Here is a 23,511-nt window from a genome sequence, read left to right as displayed (position 1 = left end):
AATCTTTATTGCCATTGTACATGTCACAAGTACAGAGCAACAAAATGCAGTTTGCATCCATTCAGAAGTGCTTTAGCAAATATATTACAAATGTACATATAGTATATGCAAGCTATAACTGTAGTGAATGTACAGGGTATGTATATTTATGGCTATACATATTTAAAAAATAATAATAAAAGAAAAAGTGTGTGTGGGGGGGTAGAGACAAAGATACATGGTGCAGTGATGGGATCCACAGAGAAAAGGGACGTGAGTTCAAAAAATACATTAATAACAAGCTACTGTGGATGGCAGAGTAAAACACGTGCTTTGAGATGATGGGGTTTGGCTAGGAGGTGGTAGGTGGAGTAACAAAGCAATATAATCTGGAGTAGCAGCGCTGAGGGATGCTGAGTCTTTCGTCATTGCTTCTCTGGTCCTGCGGTTGCCACCATTGTCAAGAACTCCCAAAGAAAAGGGCCGTTCCTGCTCTCATCAACAGTCAGGTACTGATAATAGATTTTCTCGTAAAATATAGCCAGACATGTTTTATACCCAGTTTTGTGTATGGCTAAATTTTTAAAAGTAAGAGAAGATGCATGTGGGTGTAAAAGGGAATCAGAGTGGTTATTAATTTTAGAAAAAAAAAACAAAACCCAAATGCATAAATAAATCCATACAGTGATGTGGCCAGCTTTCCAAAAGTGTGGGGGGAATATGTGTGGAATTACCTTTGTTTTCGTCAATGTCAAACAAAACAGGTTGAGAAAGAACAAAATGAACAAAACCTCACAGAAACAAGAAAGCTAATCTCAAAAGCAAAATATAACTTGGAAACAAATTATTGTTTTATGTAAAATATCTGTATTCCACTTTTTGATAACAGGTGCCTTTCCTTTGCTTCTTTCTCATTTATCAGTCTTTTGCAATCAGCATCAGCTTCAAATAAATTTAAATCAAAAGAATTTTTAAAAACTTCACCGTCAAACAAATATTAGATTCTAAATAAATAGAATAGAATAAAACACAATATGAGAAAGAAAATTTCTTACAAGACAAAAAGGTGAGACAACTCATTCTGATAGAATTTCACCCACAGGTGAGACAACTCAGCCTGACAACACGTCCCAAGTTCCACCCAGCAAACACACAACCAGTGTGCAGATAGAGGGGGCAGGTCATCACAATTTAAAGCCAATTAAAAGTAATTATTTTTCTATCCTTGAAATTGATTTGTGGTGTAGGATTATATGGGGTCAGGGATGTTGTGATTTGACAATTCCAATTCTCCCTTGTTTTACCAGTCCAATAGCAGGTATGAGCTTCACTTAAGGGATTTCTTTTGAAAACTGTAATGGGGCTGGTAAATGAGGACTCAGTTGTGACATGAATAAACTGTTCAAATCAGTTTAATGATAGCTGTTACCATGACATGATTACAAATAAGCAACCAATGTCACGGACGGGTTGATTAGGACCCGAACGCAGGCCAGGCCACAGTGGTAAAACGGTCAAACAGCTTTATTTACAGGGGGAAGGGGGCACACAAAGAATACGAGGAACACGGAGCACACGAGGGCATCCCTCCAGGGCTGTGGAGCACACAAGGAACAGGGACGGCACTCCAGGAGACACGAAGCTGGCGCGGCCCTCCAGGGCGCAGGGAACAGGGGCAGCCCTCCAGGAAACACGAAGCTGGGGCAGCCCCCCAGGAAACACAGAACACCAGCACACGACGAGGAAGACGAACAGAACACCCTCCTAAGACAAACAGAACACCCAGAACACCCTCCCAAGACAAACAGAACACCCTGACAGGCAAGCACAACCTGCTTAAATAGGCAGCACAATGTAAATTGCCTACAGGTGTGCCTGCCAGCAGTGCCAGCTGCCACCAATTGTGCCCCACACCACCCCCTGCAGGACAACGACCGACACAACCCAGAAACCCTGACATTACCTCCCCCTCAACGGGCGCCTCCTGGCGCCCTACAAGGAACATCAAGGTGAGCACAGCAGAAGCAACGAGGAAGATTACTGTCAGGGGAGGGGAGGGGAAGGGAGGGGTTGTGTCTTTAGCTCCACTGCGTCCTGACCCGCTGGGTCCACACTGGCCAGGGTCTTCTGTCACGGACGGGTTGATTAGGATCCGAACACAGGCCAGGACACAGTGGTAAAATGGTCAAACAGCTTTATTTACAAAGAACACAGAGCACACGAGGAACATGAGGGCGGTCCTCCAGGAGACACGAAGCTGGCGCGGCCCTCCAGGGCGCAGGGAACAGGAGCGGCCCTCCAGGAGACACGAAGCTGGCGCGGCCCTCCAGGGCGCAAGGAACAGGAGCGGCCCTCCAGCGCGCAGGGAACAGGAGCGGCCCTCCAGGAGACACAAAGCTGGCGTGGCCCTCCAGGAGACACAAAGCTGGCGTGGCCCTCCAGGGCGCAAGGAACAGGAGCGGCCCTCCAGGGCGCAGGAAGGGGCGGCCCTCCAGGAGACACGAAGCTGGCGCGGCCCTCCAGGGCGCAAGGAACAGGAGCGGCCCTCCAGGAGACACAAAGCTGGCGTGGCCCTCCAGGAGACACAAAGCTGGCGCGGCCCTCCAGGGTGCAGGGAACAGGAGCGGCCCTCCAGGAGACACAAAGCTGGCGTGGCCCTCCAGGAGACACGAAGCTGGAGCGGCCCTCCAGGGCGCAAGGAACAGGAGCGGCCCTCCAGGGCGCAGGGAACAGGAGCGGCCGTGTTCGGGTTTCATTTCATCAGGGTTTCATTTTTTTAAATTTAACCCACATCTACCCAGTCCAGTGGTCTCTTCGCTAGATTGTAATAGAAAACTAAATAATAACAAAGAAATAGTTCGTAAAAATCACACAATTTATTTACAATTTCACAGGGTGAAACATATTCTAAAATACCTGAAATAAATAAAAAGTAGATGGGTGGAGTTCTTGTACATGAACAACAAATGTGAACAAAATCACTTTCTACTTAATATGAACACACAGATCACTAACAGTAACAGTTCCACTCACATCTCTCACCAGAATAAGAGGAAAAGAGATATTTGCATGCAAACCAAATTCAGTGACACTAAATTTGACCTCTGCATGACCTCTCACACAATTTGAAAACACACAAGCCAGGGGCAGGAGCAGTGGGCTGCACTTGTGCTGCACCCGGGGAGCAATGGGGGTTAGGTACCTTGCACAGGGGCACCCCAGCCCATGACCTGTCCTGGGATTGAAAATAAGGATGTGAAACAAGGGGCGAAGATAATCACTGGCAAACAAAAGCCCCTTCTAATTAATATTTATGAGTATTGACTTGTTTACACTGTACATCTTTGATTTTCCTTATCTTGAGGTGGCGTTTGAACCAGCCTAACTCAGTCTCAGCATTATGCCTTCTTACGCGGTGACCGTTGCCACAGGGCGCAACAATTTTGAGGGGACGGATAACTCTGTCTACATTACATTGGTGGGCACCGTGCAGTGCAGCAAGAGAACATTGCTGGACAAGCCTCTGCACAATGACTTTGCCAGTAATGCGGTAAGTAAAGTGACAATGATGTAGCTCTGTATGGCTAAATATTAGACTGCTTTGTTTGGAAAGTAAAGTTTGTTTTGAAAGATTGTCACTCTCATGATGTAGTTTTTTTGGTTCCATAAATATTTTTGTTCAGCCATCAAAACATTGTGCATTAAGATCAGAGTTTATCACCTGTAATTAAACCTGCATTGTCATCTTCATCTGTTTGTTTTGAGCCTATATGCAAAGTCTGAAGGTTTAGAAGCCAGTAAAATTTTGTGTATTTTCTATATCAAAGACAGACAGTGAAATTCCCAACCTTTGTTTCACTCTTCAAATAGTCTGTTTCATGTGTCATAGTTTCAGTAAATTATCCACATTATATGCATATTTGTGCAGCTGATCCTTTGACTTAATTCCAGGTGGACACATATGTAATTGACATCAAAGAGGACCTGGGAGAAATCATCATGGTGAAACTTCAGAAAAAGATGAAATTATTTGTAAATGATAAGTGGTACTGCAGGTCCATCACAGTGAAGACCCCCTCTGGACAGTCTGTGGAATTTCCCTGTTTCCGCTGGCTGGTGGATGACAAGGAGGTGGTGCTGCGAGATGGCCGAGGTGGAGCAATGAGTTGATGTTCTGTTTTTGTTAACTATCACATCTAGAGGCCTCATTGTGTCTCATGTCTACTGTAGCGATCCTTCCTCAGGATGACAAGAGTGCCCCATTGATGGAACATAGAGACAAAGAGCTGGAGCTGAGGAGGAAAACCTACAGGCAGGTTCTTCCAACACCAGCAGTTTCTGCTCTCACGTGAAACCATGATTTAATCCCAGCTTCTTTCATAGATGGTCACAGTGGCAACCTGGTTTTCCTATGAGCATCGATGCTGTCCGATACAAAGATTTACCCCGGGACATCCAGTTTGACACTGAGAAGCAGGTGGACTTTGTATGGAACTTCAGCCAAGCGTAGGTTGCATCAGCTAAATTGTACACATTAAATAATGATTCTAAGTGGGGAAAAAGCCAATTGAGATGTTCCCTAATTTTGCAGAATACTGAACCTGAGTTTGGCAAAATTCAAGAACATGTTTCAGTCAAGTTGGAAAGACCTTGCAGATTTTGAGAGAACCTTTGTGACGATTAAAAACACAGTCTCAGGTCAGTTTTAACATGATATGAAATGATTTAACAGCTTTAACATTATATTATTTATATTATATTATATATATATATATTATTTATATTATATTATATTATATTATATATATACATGATATGGTATGATATGCTATGATATGATATGATGATATTATATTATTCCAGAGTATGTGATGAAACACTGGAAGGCGGACTTCATGTTTGGCTACCAGTTTCTGAATGGATGCAACCCTGTTGTGATTGAAAAGTGCACCAAGCTTCCTGAAAAGCTTCCTGTCACCAATGAGATGGTCTCTGTCTGCCTGGAGAGAGGACTGACTCTGGAGGAGGAGTTACAGGTAGACCTGCTCCTGATAAGATATGACAATAAAGAAATCTGTTCTTCTACAAATGCACAAACTCTCAAATCATCTCAGCATTTAGGAAATCAAAGAGATTTGTGATCATTATGATCAATAAGAACATGCAGATTCCAGCTGGACTGGTTTGAAAGTGATGTTCTGGTCTCAGGCAGGTAACATTTACATCGCTGATTATGAGTTCATGGATGGCATCAAACCCAACGACACAGATCCTCTAACGCAGCAGTACTTGGTAGCTCCGATCTGTCTGCTCTACAGAGACCTTCAGAAGGAGATAATGCCCATCGCCATACAGGTAATTCCTGTTCACATTGTGTCTGTGACAGCATTTTAGTTGAATCGCCTTAATTGCCTTCCAGCTCAATCAAATTCCTGGAGAAGACAACCCCATCTTCCTGCCCACCGATGCCGAGTATGACTGGCTGCTGGCAAAGATGTGGGTACGCTCCACTGACTTCCAGCACCACCAGACTGTCACGCATCTCCTCAGGACACACTTGATCTCCGAGGTGTTTGCTATCGCCCTGTTTAGGCAGCTCCCTGCTGTTCACCCCGTGTATAAGGTAAAGATCAGCCTAAAGGGTGAAGTGAGCCATCCATTGGTTTTCTCTCAGATGAATGTCCCTTCCTCCAGCTTCTCATTCCACACATTCGCTTCACTATCGCCATTGACACCAAAGCGAGAGAGCAGCTCATCGGTGAAGGCGGCATTTTTGACAAGGTGAGTTTGGGGAAAAGACATAAAGGGGGATAAACTTCCAGAACATGTGAGATGAAACAACATCATTTCCATCTTCAAGGCAAATGCCATAGGGGGAGGTGGTCACGTCCAGCTGGTTCAGAAGGCCATGAAGACGCTGACCTTTGGATCTCTCTGCTTCCCGGATTCATTCAAAGCTCGCGGAATGGACAGCAAGGAGGAGCTGCCCGCCTACTTCTACAGAGATGATGGGTTGAAGGTGTGGGAGGCCATCAAGAGGTCAGAGGCATCTTGTTTCTATGGAGATGGGTGTGTTGAAGAGTGCTACATCTCTGTTGGTGACTGATGTCTTGTTTTCTTTTTGCAGTTATATTTGTGAGGTTGTCTGTATTTATTACAAGGACGATGAAGCGGTTCAGCATGACAAAGAGATCCAGGCCTTTGTTCAGGATGTGAGAGACTTTGGGATGCAGAACTTTGACCAATGTGGTGAGGTCAATAAATACAAAAATTCTGCTGTCCAAATAATTGCAGCTCTTACTGAGTTTGCGTTCCTGTCCAACAGAGTTTCCCAGATGTTTCAAAACCCGGGAGGAACTAACAAAATACCTGACTGTGGTTATCTTCACGGCTTCTGCTCAACACACCGCGGTCAACTTTGGACAGGTCAGATCCCCACCATGAAAGAAAAAGATGAACTTGATCTAAAAGAGTTTTTAAAAGAAATGTTGTTCTAATAGCTTGACTTGGGTCAAAGCTTTGATTTTGGAAAAATGTACCAGGCAACATCAAACTTTGTATGTGAGTAGCAGCGTTGCCACTAATTGTTGTACATTGTGCAGTTTGACTGGTATTCCTGGGTCCCCAACACTCCATCAACCATGCGGAGACCCCCACCCAAACAGAAGGGCCTGGCTGATATGACCTTAATCATGGAGACCCTTCCAGACTGTGGACGGTCTGTCTGGCATCTGGGTGCCGTCTGGTCCCTCAGTCAGTACCAGGAGAACGAGGTACATAGAGATTAAGTAGTTGAACATTGTAGCAGCCCAATTATTTAATTTCCTAAGAATTTTGTTCTTTAACCATTGAGGTTAATTGATTTCTGTGTCTACAGTTGTACCTGGGCACATTTCCTGATGACCACTTCACCGAGCAGCCAGTGAAGGCAGCCATGGACAAGTTTAGGAAACAGCTTGCAGACATCACCTACTCCATCAAAAAGAGGAATGAGAGAAAGGATCTTCCTTACTACTACATGTCCCCCCATAAAATCCCAAACAGTGTGGCTATTTGAGCCTGATGTTAAATTTAGGTTCCAATATGTGATTTCAATCATGGTCATAGTCCCTCTGGGTGTTGTATTGATTTTCTTACTGTTCTAATCATTCAATGGGTCAAATTATGGTCAATTATTCGTGATATTTTACCCAATTGTGATTTTTCTTTTTAGTTTTTCTAGTTCAGGTATTGGGAACATCTATCCACATTGATTGTGACATGTAAACAATTTTCAATCAATGCACCGAGCAATCATTAAAATCTTGTGCAGAACAATAAAAACTACAAAAAAACCTACATTTTTGAGTATTTGGAAAATTACATAATTTAAATGAATCTACATTTGGTGTGTTAAGAAAAGGTATTTTATATTTTTAAATAATTTCCAGAATCCAAAGTGTATTTATAATTCGTATATTAGAGTGTCTATTGTTCACCATTTTAAGAGTTTAAGTCAAAAAAATTACAGCCTACTACATTTAATAAAACATTCTTGCACTAGTTACACAAGGCTTTCCATGTGAAAGGGGTTATTATGCAGTTCTCAACTTGCAATGTCATGCATGGCATTGGTGCTGGTCCAGTGCCAACAGAACTCGATTTTCTAATGCTATCACGATATCAGTGCTGCGTAGCAAAGATTAAAAAGTAGGGAAAAATAGAGGCAAAGATGCATGGTGGAGTGAGGGGATTCACAGAGAGAAACTCAGAAGTAAATCCAAAACAAGTCACTGTGGATCATGTTGTAATCTTCATTCTGCACATGAAAGTGGGGTGAGGTTTGGAGAGGAGGCGGACCAACAATGTGGCATTTGAGGTGGAAAATTTGAGCAACCTGCAGCTCTTTAAAACTTTGTGAGCCATGTTTGAAGTCACAGCTTCCATGGTTCTGCAGTCTTCAACATTTTCAAGAACTCCCTGAAGAAAGAGCGATTATAGAGTTCACCAGTCAGGTACAGACAACAGACTTGTTCCTGAAATGAAGCCAGGCACGTTTTATAACAGGGTTGCTGGGTGGCTCTTTATTTTTTTCTCAAGTGGGAAAAGATGCATGCAAGTTTAGGGAGGTGATCTACCAAGAGACACCATGTGGACTCAATTTAAATGAAAAAAAACCCAAACTTCATGCAGTGGTATGGCTGGCTTTTTGGGGGAATGTTTGATGAGATTGATAGTCTTAGTGGCTGGGTTATGTATTTTTATTTATACTTAATAGTTTTTATTCTATATCAAGTTGTTTGTGTTTTTATTTCACAATGATTAATTTGGTATCTGGTTGGTTGGGCTTACTGAAGGGATGGAAAATACCAGCCACATTTGAGCCATCTACTTCTAATCCTACCATCCTTATCCTCTCCCTCACATTCTTCTCTTCTGCCTTTTGGTTTCTCTTCATAAGTAACCTCTTCAATCCTGACCACAATTATTTCCTCGCTCACCTGTTCTCTCACTGATACACTCCCTAAAGAAATATTAAGCTTTCTTCCTTTTCTTATGTGCTTCTGTGGCTGTCTGTGGAATTTCCCAGACATGTTTTATACCCAGTTTTGTGTATGGCTAAATTTTTAAAAGTAGGAGAATATGCATGTGGGTGTAAAAGGGGAAAACAAATACATAAGGAGGAGAGGAGGGTTGGGAAATAGGAAAATAGACCAGACTTATATGGACAGATTTCACTCACTCACTCACTCACTTTCTACCGCTTGTTCCTCCACTGAGGGTCACGGGGGGACTGGAGCCTATCCCAGCTCAATGGGCGGAGGCAGGGTACACCCTGGACTGGACGCCAGTCAATCGCAGGGTTAACATATATAGACAAACAACCATTCTCTCTCACACTCACACCTACGGGCAATTTAGTGTTTCCAATTAGCCTAATCCCCAATCATGCATGTCTTTGGACTACCCACAAACTTGAATTTGTGTTCACAGTGAACAAGAATTCATAGCTGTTGTTGTATTCACACTTCATATTCATAGTAATTAAAGTTGTATTCACAAGAATTTTTACTCACAGCTTTTAAATTCTTACTCATAAAAAAAAATCCTAACGGGACCAATATCTCACATGTATAAATTTAGCTGACTTTTGTGAACAATTTTATTCCTGATGGCTCTTCCACAGACAGTCACTTACCTTCTCACAATTTTTGCACATGCACCTAACACAGTTTGTGAGTTACGTGGTAACACATTTTGTGGTGATTAAGGGTTTTGTCACAAACCGGAAGGGTTAGTGACAAAGAAGGTGTCCGCACACAATATAAAGCAAAATAAATTAATTATTGATAGACAAATTAAACCCCAACCCTAAATTCCCAAACAATTCACAGGAGTTCAATACTTATTTTCCGGGAGAAGGATTCCTGCACACACCTGAACAGCTAACCCTTAAACCCCCTGTTTGAATTTCACCCACAGGTGAGACAACTCATTCTGATAGAATTTCACCCACAGGTGAGACAACTCAGCCTGACAACACGTCCCAAGTTCCACCCAGCAAACACACAACCAGTGTGCAGATAGAGAGGGCAGTTCGTCACAATTTAAAGCCAATTAAAAGTAATTTTTTTTCTATCCTTGAAATTGATTTGTGGCGTAGGATTATATGGGGTCAGGGATGTTGTGATTTGACAATTCCAATTCTCCCTTGTTTTACCAGTCCAATAGCAGGTATGAGCTTCACTTAAGGGATTTCTTTTGAAAACTGTAATGGGGCTGGTAAATGAGGACTCAGTTGTGACATGAATAAACTGTTCAAATCAGTTTAATGATAGCTGTTACCATGACATGATTACAAATAAGCAACCAATGTCACGGACGGGTTGATTAGGACCCGAACGCAGGCCAGGCCACAGTGGTAAAACGGTCAAACAGCTTTATTTACAGGGGGAAGGGGGCACACAAAGAATACGAGGAACACGGAGCACACGAGGGCATCCCTCCAGGGCTGCGGAGCACACAAGGAACAGGGACGGCACTCCAGGAGACACAAAGCTGGCGCGGCCCTCCAGGGCGCAGGGAACAGGGGCAGCCCTCCAGGAGACACGAAGCTGGGGCAGCCCCCCAGGAAACACAGAACACCAGCACACGACGAGGAAGACGAACAGAACACCCTGACAGGCAAGCACAACCTGCTTAAAAAGGCAGCACAATGTAAATTGCCTACAGGTGCGCCTGCCAGCAGTGCCAGCTGCCACCAATTGTGCCCCACACCACCCCCTGCAGGACAACGACCGACACAACCCAGAAACCCTGACATTACCTCCCCCTCAACGGGTGCCTCCTGGCGCCCTACAAGGAACATCAAGGTGGGCACAGCAGAAGCGACGAGGAAGGTTACTGTCAGGGGAGGGGAGGGGAGGGGAAGGGAGGGGTTGTGTCTTTAGTTTCACTGCGTCCTGACCTGCCGGGTCCACACTGGCCAGGGTGTTCTGTCACAGATGGGTTGATTAGGACCCGAACGCAGGCCAGGACACAGTGGTAAAATGGTCAAACAGCTTTATTTACAGGGGGGAGGGGGCACACAAAGAACACAGAGTACACGAGGAACACCAGGGCGGCCCTCCATGGCGCAGGGAACAGGGGCGGCCCTCCAGGAGACACGAAGCTGGGGCGGCCCTCCAGGAGACACGAAGCTGGGGCGGTCCTCCAGGAGACACAGAACACCAGCACAAGACGAGGAAGACAAACAGACACGCTGACAAGACAAACAGACACCCTGGCCCTGACAGGCAGTCACAACCTGCTTAAATAGGCAGCACGATGTAAATTTCCTACAGGTGTGCTTGCCAGCAGTGCCAGCTGCCACCAATTGTGCCCCACACCACCCCCTGCAGGACAACGACCCACACATCCCAGAAACCCTGACAACCAAGTCCACAGGCAAGGTCCAATTCAAAATTCCAATTCCAAAATCCTAATATAATATTGGAAAACATGTACATTTGAACGCAGGAAGAATGCTAGTTTCTCGGATACAGGACAGTCTGGTATGCAAGAAAACGGGGTCTACATACATCAGTATAGAGCTGAGCTGACTGTCAACAGGTGAACGCATCAGGATCAAGAACACAGGAGACAGACCCCTGCAGAAAACAAACCACTCTAGGTCTAATTTGCAACAGTCCTGATAATGGACAATGGACATTTTTAAAATTTAACCCACATCTACCCAGTCCAGTGGTCTCTTCGCTAGATTGTAATAGAAAACTAAATAATAACAAAGAAATAGTTCGTAAAAATCACACAATTTATTTACAATTTCACAGGGTGAAACATATTCTAAAATACCTGAAATAAATAAAAAGTAGATGGGTGGAGTTCTTGTACATGAACAACAAATGTGAACAAAATCACTTTCTACTTAATATGAACACACAGATCACTAACAGTAACAGTTCCACTCACATCTCTCACCAGAATAAGAGGAAAAGAGATATTTGCATGCAAACCAAATTCAGTGACACTAAATTTGACCTCTGCATGACCTCTCACACAATTTGAAAACACACAAGCCAGGGGCAGGAGCAGTGGGCTGCACTTGTGCTGCACCCGGGGAGCAATGGGGGTTAGGTACCTTGCACAGGGGCACCCCAGCCCATGACCTGTCCTGGGATTGAAAATAAGGATGTGAAACAAGGGGCGAAGATAATCACTGGCAAACAAAAGCCCCTTCTAATTAATATTTATGAGTATCAACTTGTTTACACTGTACATCTTTGATTTTCCTTATCTTGAGGTGGCGTTTGAACCAGCCTAACTCAGTCTCAACATTATGCCTTCTTACGCGGTGACCGTTGCCACAGGGCGCAACAATTTTGAGGGGACGGATAACTCTGTCTACATTACATTGGTGGGCACCGTGCAGTGCAGCAAGAGAACATTGCTGGACAAGCCTCTGCACAATGACTTTGCCAGTAATGCGGTAAGTAAAGTGACAATGATGTAGATCTGTATGGCTAAATATTAGACTGCTTTGTTTGGAAAGTAAAGTTTGTTTTGAAAGATTGTCACTCTCATGATGTAGTTTATTTGGTTCCATAAATATTTTTGTTCAGCCATCAAAACATTGTGCATTAAGATTAGAGTTTATCACCTGTAATTAAACCTGCATTGTCATCTTCATCTGTTTGTTTTGAGCCTATATGCAAAGTCTGAAGGTTTAGAAGCCAGTAAAATTTTGTGTATTTTCTATATCAAAGACAGACAGTGAAATTCCCAACCTTTGTTTCACTCTTCAAATAGTCTGTTTCATGTGTCATAGTTTCAGTAAATTATCCACATTATATGCATATTTGTGCAGCTGATCCTTTGACTTAATTGCAGGTGGACACATATGTAATTGACATCAAAGAGGACCTGGGAGAAATCATCATGGTGAAACTTCAGAAAAAGATGAAATTATTTGTAAATGATAAGTGGTACTGCAGGTCCATCACAGTGAAGACCCCCTCTGGACAGTCTGTGGAATTCCCTGTTTCCGCTGGCTGGTGGATGACAAGGAGGTAGTGCTGCGAGATGGCCGAGGTGGAGCAATGAGTTGATGTTCTGTTTTTGTTAACTATCACATCTAGAGGCCTCATTGTGTCTCATGTCTACTGTAGCGATCCTTCCTCAGGACGACAAGAGTGCCCCATTGATGGAACATAGAGACAAAGAGCTGGAGCTGAGGAGGAAAACCTACAGGCAGGTTCTTCCAACACCAGCAGTTTCTGCTCTCATGTGAAACCATGATTTAAGCCCAGCTTCTTTCATAGATGGTCACAGTGGCAACCTGGTTTTCCTATGAGCATCGATGCTGTCCGATACAAAGATTTACCCCAGGACATCCAGTTTGACACTCGCAAGGAGGTGGATTTTTTTATTGAACCACATCAAAGTGTAGATTGCATCAGGTACATTGTACCAAATAAATAATGGTTATAAATGTAATAAAGACAAAGGGGATGTTACATAAATTTGCAGGTTGGAGAACCTGAATTTGACGAAATTCGAGAACATGTTTCAGTCAAGTTGGGAAGACTTTGCTGATTTTGAGAGGATCTTTGTGACAATTAAAAACACAGCCTCAGGTCAGTTTTAACATGATATGGTATGATATGATATGATATGATATGATGATATGATATTATTCCAGAATATGAGATGAAACACTGGAAGGAGGACTTCATGTTTGGCTACCAGTTTCTGAATGGATGCAACCCTGTCGTGATTGAAAAGTGCACCAAGCTTCCTGACAAACTTCCTGTCACCAATGAGATGGTCTCTGTCTGCCTGGAGAGAGGACTGACTCTGGAGGAGGAGATACAGGTAGACCTGCTCCTGATAAGATATGACAATAAAGAAATCTGTTCTTCTACAAATGCACAAACTCTCAAATCATCTCAACGTTTAAGGAAATCAAAGAGATTTGTGATCATGATGATCAATAAGAACATGCAGATTCCAGCTGGACTGGTTTGAAAGTGATGTTCTGGTCTCAGACAGGTAACATTTACATCGCTGATTATGAGTTCATGGATGGCATCAAACCCAACGACACAGATCCTCTAACGCAGCAGTACTTGGCAGCTCCGATCTGTCTGCTCTACAGAGACCTTCAGAAGGAGATAATGCCCATTGCCATACAGGTAATTCCTGTTCACATTGTGTCTGTGACAGCATTTTAGTTGAATCGCCTTAATTGCCTTCCAGCTCAATCAAATTCCTGGAGAAGACAACCCCATCTTCCTGCCCACCGATGCCGAGTATGACTGGCTGCTGGCAAAGATGTGGGTACGCTCCACTGACTTCCAGCACCACCAGACTGTCACGCATCTCCTCAGGACACACTTGATCTCCGAGGTGTTTGCTATCGCCCTGTTTAGGCAGCTCCCTGCTGTTCACCCCGTGTATAAGGTAAAGATCAGCCTAAAGGGTGAAGTGAGCCGTCCATTGGTTTTCTCTCAGATGAATGTCCCTTCCTCCAGCTTCTCATTCCACACATTCGCTTCACTATCGCCATTGACACCAAAGCGAGAGAGCAGCTCATCGGTGAAGGCGACATTTTTGACAAGGTGAGTTTGGGGAAAAGACATAAAGGGGGATAAACTTCCAGAACATGTGAGATGAAACACATTGTTAACAGGCTGCTCTTTAATACTGCATGCTTTGTTCAATAACTGGAAGTTAAATCAAAGACATAAGATTTAAATTAAATGGGAAAAGCACTTTTACCAAATGCTCTACAGTTGCTAATTCAGAGTAAATTCACACACAAACATATTTTAGACAGGGAAACATATATATTCAAGTCAATCATCTGTAGACAGATGTAGGTAAATGTAGTAAGAAACAAAGAAGCAAATCAAGTTAACACTTTCACATCTTATATTTTATGTTGATTTAATAAACAAATATGGTCAGAACATAGTAAATGGCATGTTAAATTGTCAACTGTGTTTAAAATTACCTTTGGTACAAAAAACACGCCCTGCAAAAGTATTGACATGAGATCCTCCCTCCACTTGGAATAGAATTAAAATGAATCTTTATTGCCATTGTACATGTCACAAGTACAGAGCAACAAAATGCAGTTTGCATCCATTCAGAAGTGCTTTAGCAAATATATTACAAATGTACATATAGTATATGCAAGCTATAACTGTAGTGAATGTACAGGGTATGTATATTTATGGCTATACATATTTAAAAAAAATAATAATAAAAGAAAAAGTGTGTGTCGGGGGGTAGAGACAAAGATACATGGTGCAGTGATGGGATCCACAGAGAAAAGGGACGTGAGTTCAAAAAATACATTAATAACAAGCTACTGTGGATGGCAGAGTAAAACACGTGCTTTGAGATGATGGGGTTTGGCTAGGAGGTGGTAGGTGGAGTAACAAAGCAATATAATCTGGAGGAGTAGCGCTGAGGGATGCTGAGTCTTTCGTCATTGCTTCTCTGGTCCTGCGGTTGCCACCATTGTCAAGAACTCCCAAAGAAAAGGGCCGTTCCTGCTCTCATCAACAGTCAGGTACTGATAATAGATTTTCTCGTAAAATATAGCCAGACATGTTTTATACCCAGTTTTGTGTATGGCTAAATTTTTAAAAGTAAGAGAAGATGCATGTGGGTGTAAAAGGGAATCAGAGTGGTTATTAATTTTAGAAAAACAAAACAAAAACCCAAATGCATAAATAAATCCATACAGTGATGTGGCCAGCTTTCCAAAAGTGTGGGGGGAATATGTGTGGAATTACCTTTGTTTTCGTCAATGTCAAACAAAACAGGTTGAGAAAGAACAAAATGAACAAAACCTCACAGAAACAAGAAACCTAATCTAAAAAGCAAAATATAACTTGGAAACAAATGATTTGTTTTATGTAAAATATCTGTATTCCACTTTTTGATAACAGGTGCCTTTCCTTTGCTTCTTTCTCATTTATCAGTCTTTTGCAATCAGCATCAGCTTCAAATACATTTGAATCAAAAGAATTTTAAAAAACTTCACCGTCAAACAAATATTAGATTCTAAATAAATAGAATAGAATAAAACACAATATGAGAAAGAAAATTTCTTACAAGACAAAAAGGTAACCTCAAACATACAGTACATAATGTGAACTATAAATTAAAAATATATATATATATATGGCAACTTTAAATTTTTCAAAAAATATGTTTTGTTTGCAATTAACTGCATCATTTTCAGTAAACAAGATGTTGTACTTGCTGTTTTATTTGCAGTGGAACCAAATGTAAAAATTAAAGTCAAATTTAGCTATGAGTTAACCCTCTGTAACCCTGTACATGTAACTGTAAATGTTAAAAACAAATGTAAATGGTAAATATTGACTGTTAAATGTTACTTTAAATGTAAATGTTAAATGTATCACCAAGTGTAAAGTTTAACCACACAATATGCAAATCATATTTACCTTTTGAGTATAACAACCTTTGGTGACTCATAAAACAATTAAATAAGGAGGAGAGGAGGGTTGGGAAAGAGGAAAATAGACCACACTTATATGGATAGATTTGTATTTTAAATTACATAATTTATAAATTGATAAGTTGCATTTTGATCAACCTTATGTTTCAAATTAAAACATTTAATATTTTGCAGGTCAGTGTTGATTGGCTAAGACAAGCAAACGTCTAATGCTAGTAATGCTAGCACTCATTTATGGACACTCACATGTTTTACTCATACCTACAAACTTGAATTTGTGTTCACAGTGAACAAGAATTCATAGCTGTGGTTGTATTCACACTTCATATTCATAGTAATTAAAGTTGTATTCACAAGAATTTGTACTCACAGCTTTTAAATTCTTACTCATAAAAAAAATCCTAACGGGACCAATATCTCACATGTATAAATTTAGCTGACTTTTGTGAACAATTTTATTCCTGATGGCTCTTCCACAGACAGTCACTTACCTTCTCACAATTTTAGCACATGCACCTAACACAGTTTGTGAGTTACGTGGTAACACATTTTGTGGTGATTATGGGTTTTGTCACAAACTGGAAGGATTAGTGACAAAGAAGGTGTCCGCACACAATTTAAAGCAAAATAAATTTATTATTGATAGACAAATTAAACCCCAACCCTAAATTCCCAAACAATTCACAGGAGTTCAATACTTATTTTCCGGGAGAAGGATTCCTGCACACACCTGAACAGCTAACCCTTAAACCCCCTGTTTGAATTTCACCCACAGGTGAGACAACTCAGCCTGACACACATCCCAAGTTCCACCCAGCAAACACACAACCAGTGTGCAGATAGAGAGGGCAGGTCATCACAATTTAAAGCTAATTAAAAGTAATTTTGTTTCCATCCTTGAAATTGATTTGTGGTGTAGGATTATATGGGGTCAGGGATGTTGTGATTCGACGATTCCAATTCTCCCTCATTTTACCAGTCCAATGCTGGCAGGTATGAACTTCACTTAAGGGATTTCTTTTGAAAACTGTAATGGGGCTGGTAAATGAGGACTCAGTTGTGACATGAAAACAAACTGATTTGAACAGTTTAATGATAGCTGTTACCATGACATGACCCCAAATAAGCAACCAAGTCCACAGGCAAGGTCCAATTCAAAAGTCCAATTCCAAAATCCTAATATTGGAAAACATGTACATTTGAACGCAGGAAGAATGCTAGTTTCTCGGATACAGGACAGTCTGGTATGCAAGAGGACGGGGTCTACATACATCATTATAGAGCTGAGCTGACTGTCAACAGGTGAACGCATCAGGATCAAGAGAGGCAGGATGAAGTACACAGGAGACAGACCCCTGCAGAAAACAATACAAATTTTTTCCTGCATAAATGTAGTCAATGTACAATAAAAGTGTCTAACCAAATATAAAGTGACCAACATCTGTGTGCAATAAGAAAACAATAATCACATTCAGTGCATAGGATGAATAGCAAAAAAATTCAAAGGACTATTGCACATTTTAACAATGTAAATACATAGTAAAAATGAAAGTGCAACAAAGGGAACAATTTTCAATTGCAGTAGACAGTAGTTAATATATTGTAAAATTTAATGCTTTACTTTTGACTTTCAATTAACCACTCTAGGTCTAATTTGCAACAGTCCTGATAATGGACAATGGGCATTTTTTAAAATTTAACCCACATCTACTCAGTCCAGTGGTCTCTTCGCTAGATTATAATAGAAAACTAAATAATAACAAAGATAGTTTTGTAAAAATCACACAATTTATTTACAATTTCACAGGGTGACAAACATATTCTAAAATACCTGAAATAAATAATTGGAGGACCATTAGTCACGTGGAAAATGCAGTTGGTCTCCAACAGTGGGGCATTTCCCAGTAAGATTCCCGTGACACCAAATTTCTGAAAATTTGTTCATTTAACATTTTGTAAAAACCAAACTCCATTCTCAGTCTGAACCAGACATTGTGTCACCAGACTGAAGCACCCTCTTGAAGGCTTTGTCCTTTTGTTTTTTCTTGACATGTAAATTATTAGAGTTCTGTAGAAGAAAGACCCACAAACAGGCAACACAATAAAGCTTGAATAGCAAGTCTTCAACATCTGTCTACTGGCAAAGAACAAGGTGTAACAGAAAAACTGGAGAGCAGACAAATTCTTCCAATTATAAATTACCAAAAACAGAACTCCAAAATCCCAAGATAAAACAAAGGTTGTATGCTTACAAAGACTCTTGTGAAGCATGCAAAACTTATTGGTGACTTACTGACATGATCTGGCATAGGCAAAAAGGCAGACAGGCTTAAATATGCAACTACTCAAAACCAAATGAACAAGTGTGTTAACAAACTGGAGGGAAAACAAAGCAAAGAGAAAAAGTAGATGGGTGGAGTTCTTGTACATGAACAACAAATGTGAACAAAATCACTTTCTACTTAATATGAACACACAGATCACTAACAGTAACAGTTCCACTCACATCTCTCACCAGAATAAGACGAAAAGAGATATTTGCATGCAAACCAAATTCAGTGACACTAAATTTGACCTCTGCATTTTCACACCAGGAGTGAAAACACACAAGCCAGGGGCAGGAGCAGTGGGCTGCACTTGTGCTGCACACCGGGGAGCAATGGGGGTTAGGTACCTTGCACAGGGGCACCCCAGCCCATGACCTGTCCTGGGATTGAAAATAAGGATGTGAAACAAGGGGCAAAGATAGTCACTGGCAAACAAAAGCCCCTTCTAATTAATATTTATGAGTATCAACTTGTTTACACTGTACATCTTTGATTTTCCTTATCTTGAGGTGGCGTTTGAACCAGCCTAACTCAGTCTCAGCATTATGCCTTCTTACGCGGTGACCGTTGCCACAGGGCGCAACAATTTTGAGGGGACGGATAACTCTGTCTACATTACATTGGTGGGCACCGTGCAGTGCAGCAAGAGAACATTGCTGGACAAGCCTCTGCACAATGACTTTGCCAGTAATGCGGTAAGTAAAGTGACAATGATGTAGATCTATATGGCTAAATATTAGACAGCTTTGTTTGGAAAGTAAAGTTTGTTTTGAAAGATTGTCACTCTCATGATGTAGTTTTTTTGGTTCCATAAATATTTTTGTTCAGCCATCAAAACATTGTGCATTAAGATTAGAGTTTATCACCTGTAATTAAACCTGCATTGTCATCTTCATCTGTTTGTTTTGAGCCTATATGCAAAGTCTGAAGGTTTAGAAGCCAGTAAAATTTTGTGTATTTTCTATATCAAAGACAGACAGTGAAATTCCCAACCTTTGTTTCACTCTTCAAATAGTCTGTTTCATGTGTCATAGTTTCAGTAAATTATCCACATTATATGCATATTTGTGCAGCTGATCCTTTGACTTAATTCCAGGTGGACACATATGTAATTGACATCAAAGAGGACCTGGGAGAAATCATCATGGTGAAACTTCAGAAAAAGACAAAATTCTGGGTAAATGATAAGTGGTACTGCAGGTCCATCACAGTGAAGACCCCCTCTGGACAGTCTGTGGAATTTCCCTGTTTCCGCTGGCTGGTGGATGACAAGGAGGTGGTGCTGCGAGATGGCCGAGGTGGAGCAAAGAGTTGATGTTCTGTTTTGTTAACTATCACATCTAGAGGCCTCATTGTGTCTCATGTCTACTGTAGCGATCCTTCCTCAGGACGACAAGAGTGCCCCATTGATGGAACATAGAGACAAAGAGCTGGAGCTGAGGAGGAAAACCTACAGGCAGGTTCTTCCAACACCAGCAGTTTCTGCTCTCATGTGAAACCATGATTTAAGCCCAGCTTCTTTCATAGATGGTCACAGTGGCAACCTGGTTTTCCTATGAGCATCGATGCTGTCCGATACAAAGATTTACCCCGGGACATCCAGTTTGACACTGACAAGCAGGTGGACTTTGTATTGAACTTGAGCCAAGCGTAGGTTTCATCGGCTAACTTGTACACATTAAATAATGATTCTAAGTGGGGAAAAAGGCACTCCCTAATTCCCTAATTTTGCAGAATACTGAACCTGGGTTTGTCAAAATTCAAGAACATGTTTCAGTCAAGTTGGAAAGACCTTGCTGATTTTGAGAGAATCTTTGTGACGATTAAAAACACAGTCTCAGGTCAGTTTTAACATGATATGAAATGATTTAACAGCTTTAACATTATATATTATATTATATTATATTATATTATATTATATTATATTATATTATATTATATCATATTATTCCAGAGTATGTGATGAAACACTGGAAGGCGGACTTCATGTTTGGCTACCAGTTTCTGAATGGATGCAACCCTGTCGTGATTGAAAAGTGCACCAAGCTTCCTGACAAACTTCCTGTCACCAATGAGATGGTCTCTGTCTGCCTGGAGAGAGGACTGACTCTGGAGGAGGAGTTACAGGTAGACCTGCTCCTGATAAGATATGACAATAAAGAAATCTGTTCTTCTACAAATGCACAAACTCTCAAATCATCTCAGCATTTAGGAAATCAAAGAGATTTGTGATCATGATGATCAATAAGAACATGCAGATTCCAGCTGGACTGGTTTGAAAGTGATGTTCTGGTCCCAGGCAGGTAACATTTACATCGCTGATTATGAGTTCATGGATGGCATCAAACCCAACGACACAGATCCTCTAACGCAGCAGTTCTTGGCAGCCCCGATCTGTCTGCTCTACAGAGACCTTCAGAAGGAGATAATGCCCATCGCCATACAGGTAATTCATGTTCACATGGTTTCAGTGAAAGCATTTTAGTTGAATCGCCTTAATTGCCTTCCAGCTCAATCAAATTCCTGGAGAAGACAACCCCATCTTCCTGCCCACCGATGCCGAGTATGACTGGCTGCTGGCAAAGATGTGGGTACGCTCCATTGACGTCGAGCACCACCAGATTGTCACGCATCTCCTCAGGACACACTTGATCTCCGAGGTGTTTGCTATCGCCCTGTTTAGGCAGCTCCCTGCTGTTCACCCCGTGTATAAGGTAAAGATCAGCCTAAAGGGTGAAGTGAGGCGTCCATTGTTTTTTTCTCAGATGAATGTCCCTTCCTCCAGCTTCTCATTCCACACATTCGCTTCACTATCGCCATTGACACCAAAGCCAGAGAGCAGCTCATCGGTGAAGGCGCCATTTTTGACAAGGTGAGTTTGGGGAAAAGACATAAAGGGGGATAAACTTCCAGAACACGTGAGATGAAACAGTGTCTTTTCCATCTTCAAGGCAAATTCCACAGGGGGAGGTGGTCACGTCCAGCTGGTTCAGAAGGCCATGAAGACGTTGACCTTTGGATCTCTCTGCTTCCCGGATTCAATCAAAGCTCGCGGAATGGACAGCAAGGAGGAGCTGCCCACCTACTTCTACAGAGATGATGGGTTGAAGGTGTGGGAGGCCATCAAGAGGTCAGAGGCATCTTGTTTCTATGGAGATGGGTGTGTTGAAGAGTGCTACATCTTTTTTGGTGACTGATGTCTTGTTTTCTTTTTGCAGTTATATTTGTGAGGTTGTCTGTATTTATTACAAGGACGATGAAGCAGTTCAGCATGACAAAGAGATCCAGGCCTTTGTTCAGGATGTGAGAGACTTTGGGATGCAGAACTTTGACCAATGTGGTGAGGTCAATAAAGACAAAAATTCTGCTGTCCAAATAATTGCAGCTCTTACTGAGTTTGCGTTCCTGTCCAACAGAGTTTCCCAGATGTTTCAAAACCCGGGAGGAACTAACAAAATACCTGACTGTGGTCATCTTCACGGCTTCTGCTCAACATGCCGCGGTCAACTTTGGACAGGTCAGATCCCCATCACTAAAGAAAAAGATGAACTTATTCTAAAAGCATTTTTAAAAGAAATGTTGTTCTAATAGCTTGACTTGGGTCAAAGCTTTGATTTTGGAAAAATGTACTGTATTTTCACGACCATAAGGCGCACTGTATTAAAAGGCGCAGTCTCAGTTATGGGTGCTATTTCTGCATTTAAAACATACATAAGGCGCACCGTATTATTAGGCGCATGCTGAAACATACAGTAAAAAAATGACAACGGAAGTAAAACAGTGAGTTTCGACACATTTATTGAACAAAATATTCATTCTTCCGCCACAAAACCATCAAAGTTTTTATCTTCTGTATCTGAATTAAACAGCTGCACTATTTCAATGTCCAACATCCCGAATTCCTCTTCTTAATCATCTGAATCGGACTCACCGACCGGTTCCGCTTCAGCGTTGTTTGTGAAAGCTCTTACAATACATGAAGACGGTATCATAGCCCATGCGTCTACAATCCACCCGCATATGGTGGCATAACTCGCCCGCCGCTGCCTCAGTCTTTGTGAAGGAGTGTCCGCCTTCCGTTATCCAACGCTCCGTCCGTTTCCGTGGCAGCCGAGAACCACGGTGAACGATGACTTCTCGTGCCCCGTTGTGTGTATCGCCACCGTGCTGGTCCCAAAGGGATGTCAAAAGTCAGAGGGATCTCATCCATGTTGGTGATGTGGCTGGGCGCGGTTATCTTGTCGTGGCAGTAGGTGCGGAAGATGGCCGACCTCTCCTGGTAGTCCGCAGGCAGCCGCTGCGCAACAGTTGTCCTTGCGCGTATGGAGAGATGCCGCCTCCTCATAAAGCGAAAACACTAAGATTGCTCGATTGCCATTTTCAGCCGCATATTCGATGGCCTGCAGTTTAAAGTAAGCCTCATTCATACACGTCTTGCTTGACCGGCGCCATTTTAGGGGATCCTTACACGTAGGTGTGCCGCTAATCGATTGGCGGAGAGTTTACCGTAGTGCACCCACCAAAGGTGCATAGCAGATTTTGGAACTCAGTCCACACACAAGGCGCACTGTCGATTTTTGAGAAAATCTCAGTGTTTTAGGTGCGCCTTATAGTCGTGAAAATACGATACCAGGCAACATCAAACTCTGTATGTGAGTAGCAGCGTTGCCACTAATTGTTGTACATTGTGCAGTTTGACTGGTATTCCTGGGTCCCCAACGCTCCATCAACCATGCGGAGACCCCCACCCAAACAGAAGGGCCTGGCTGATATGACCTTAATCATGGAGACCCTTCCAGACTGTGGACGGTCTGCCTTGGTCCTGGGTTCCACCTGGGCCCTCAGTTGTTACCAGGAGAAAGAGGTGCAATGAAATTAATCAGTTGAACATTGAAGCAGCCAAATTATCTAATTCCCCAAGAATTTCATTCTTTAACCATCAAGGCTGATTGATTTCTGTGTCTACAGTTGTACCTGGGCACATTTCCTGATGACCACTTCACCGAGCAGCCAGTGAAGGCAGCCATGGACAAGTTTAGGAAACAGCTTGCAGAAATCACCTTCTCCATCAAAAAGAGGAATGAGAGAAAGGAGCTTCCTTATTACTACATGTCCCCGATAAAAAATCCCAAACAGTGTGGCTATTTGAGATGATGTTAAATTAAGCTCCAATATGTGATTTTAATCATGGTTATAGTCCCACTGGGTGTTCTATTTATTTTCTTACTG

General features: G+C 42.1%; 2 protein-coding genes and 1 pseudogene across 2 annotated transcripts; all 3 read left to right on the top strand.

Moving 5' to 3' along the window:
* The first annotated feature begins 356 nt into the window (after window positions 1-356).
* On the top strand, window positions 357-7,317 carry LOC130533608 (polyunsaturated fatty acid 5-lipoxygenase-like). The gene is made up of 15 exons (XM_057047172.1): window positions 357-488; window positions 3,344-3,529; window positions 3,931-4,132; window positions 4,210-4,291; window positions 4,363-4,485; window positions 4,571-4,677; window positions 4,843-5,015; window positions 5,188-5,334; window positions 5,399-5,602; window positions 5,674-5,760; window positions 5,840-6,018; window positions 6,107-6,228; window positions 6,305-6,405; window positions 6,582-6,752; window positions 6,857-7,317. Exons 2-15 carry the CDS (start codon window positions 3,380-3,382, stop codon window positions 7,034-7,036), a joined length of 2,028 nt encoding a protein of 675 aa, XP_056903152.1. The 5' UTR covers window positions 357-488; window positions 3,344-3,379; the 3' UTR covers window positions 7,037-7,317.
* A 4,465-nt stretch (window positions 7,318-11,782) lies between these two features.
* LOC130533619 (polyunsaturated fatty acid 5-lipoxygenase-like) lies at window positions 11,783-13,298 on the top strand (annotated as a pseudogene).
* Window positions 13,299-14,924: 1,626 nt separating this feature from the next.
* On the top strand, window positions 14,925-23,446 carry LOC130533609 (polyunsaturated fatty acid 5-lipoxygenase-like). The gene is given in 16 exon segments (XM_057047173.1): window positions 14,925-15,037; window positions 18,792-18,977; window positions 19,379-19,580; window positions 19,657-19,738; window positions 19,810-19,932; window positions 20,017-20,123; window positions 20,237-20,409; window positions 20,582-20,728; window positions 20,793-20,996; window positions 21,068-21,154; window positions 21,234-21,412; window positions 21,501-21,622; window positions 21,699-21,799; window positions 22,976-23,146; window positions 23,251-23,403; window positions 23,405-23,446. Coding segments are annotated over 15 exon segments (2,028 nt in total). The 5' UTR covers window positions 14,925-15,037; window positions 18,792-18,827; the 3' UTR covers window positions 23,432-23,446.
* The last annotated feature ends 65 nt before the right edge of the window (window positions 23,447-23,511 follow it).

The sequence above is a fragment of the Takifugu flavidus genome, chromosome 11, assembly GCF_003711565.1.
Source record: "Takifugu flavidus isolate HTHZ2018 chromosome 11, ASM371156v2, whole genome shotgun sequence".
NCBI lineage: Eukaryota > Metazoa > Chordata > Actinopteri > Tetraodontiformes > Tetraodontidae > Takifugu > Takifugu flavidus.
Note: the sequence above shows the minus strand (reverse complement) of the source record. Positions and strands in the feature narration are given on the sequence as shown.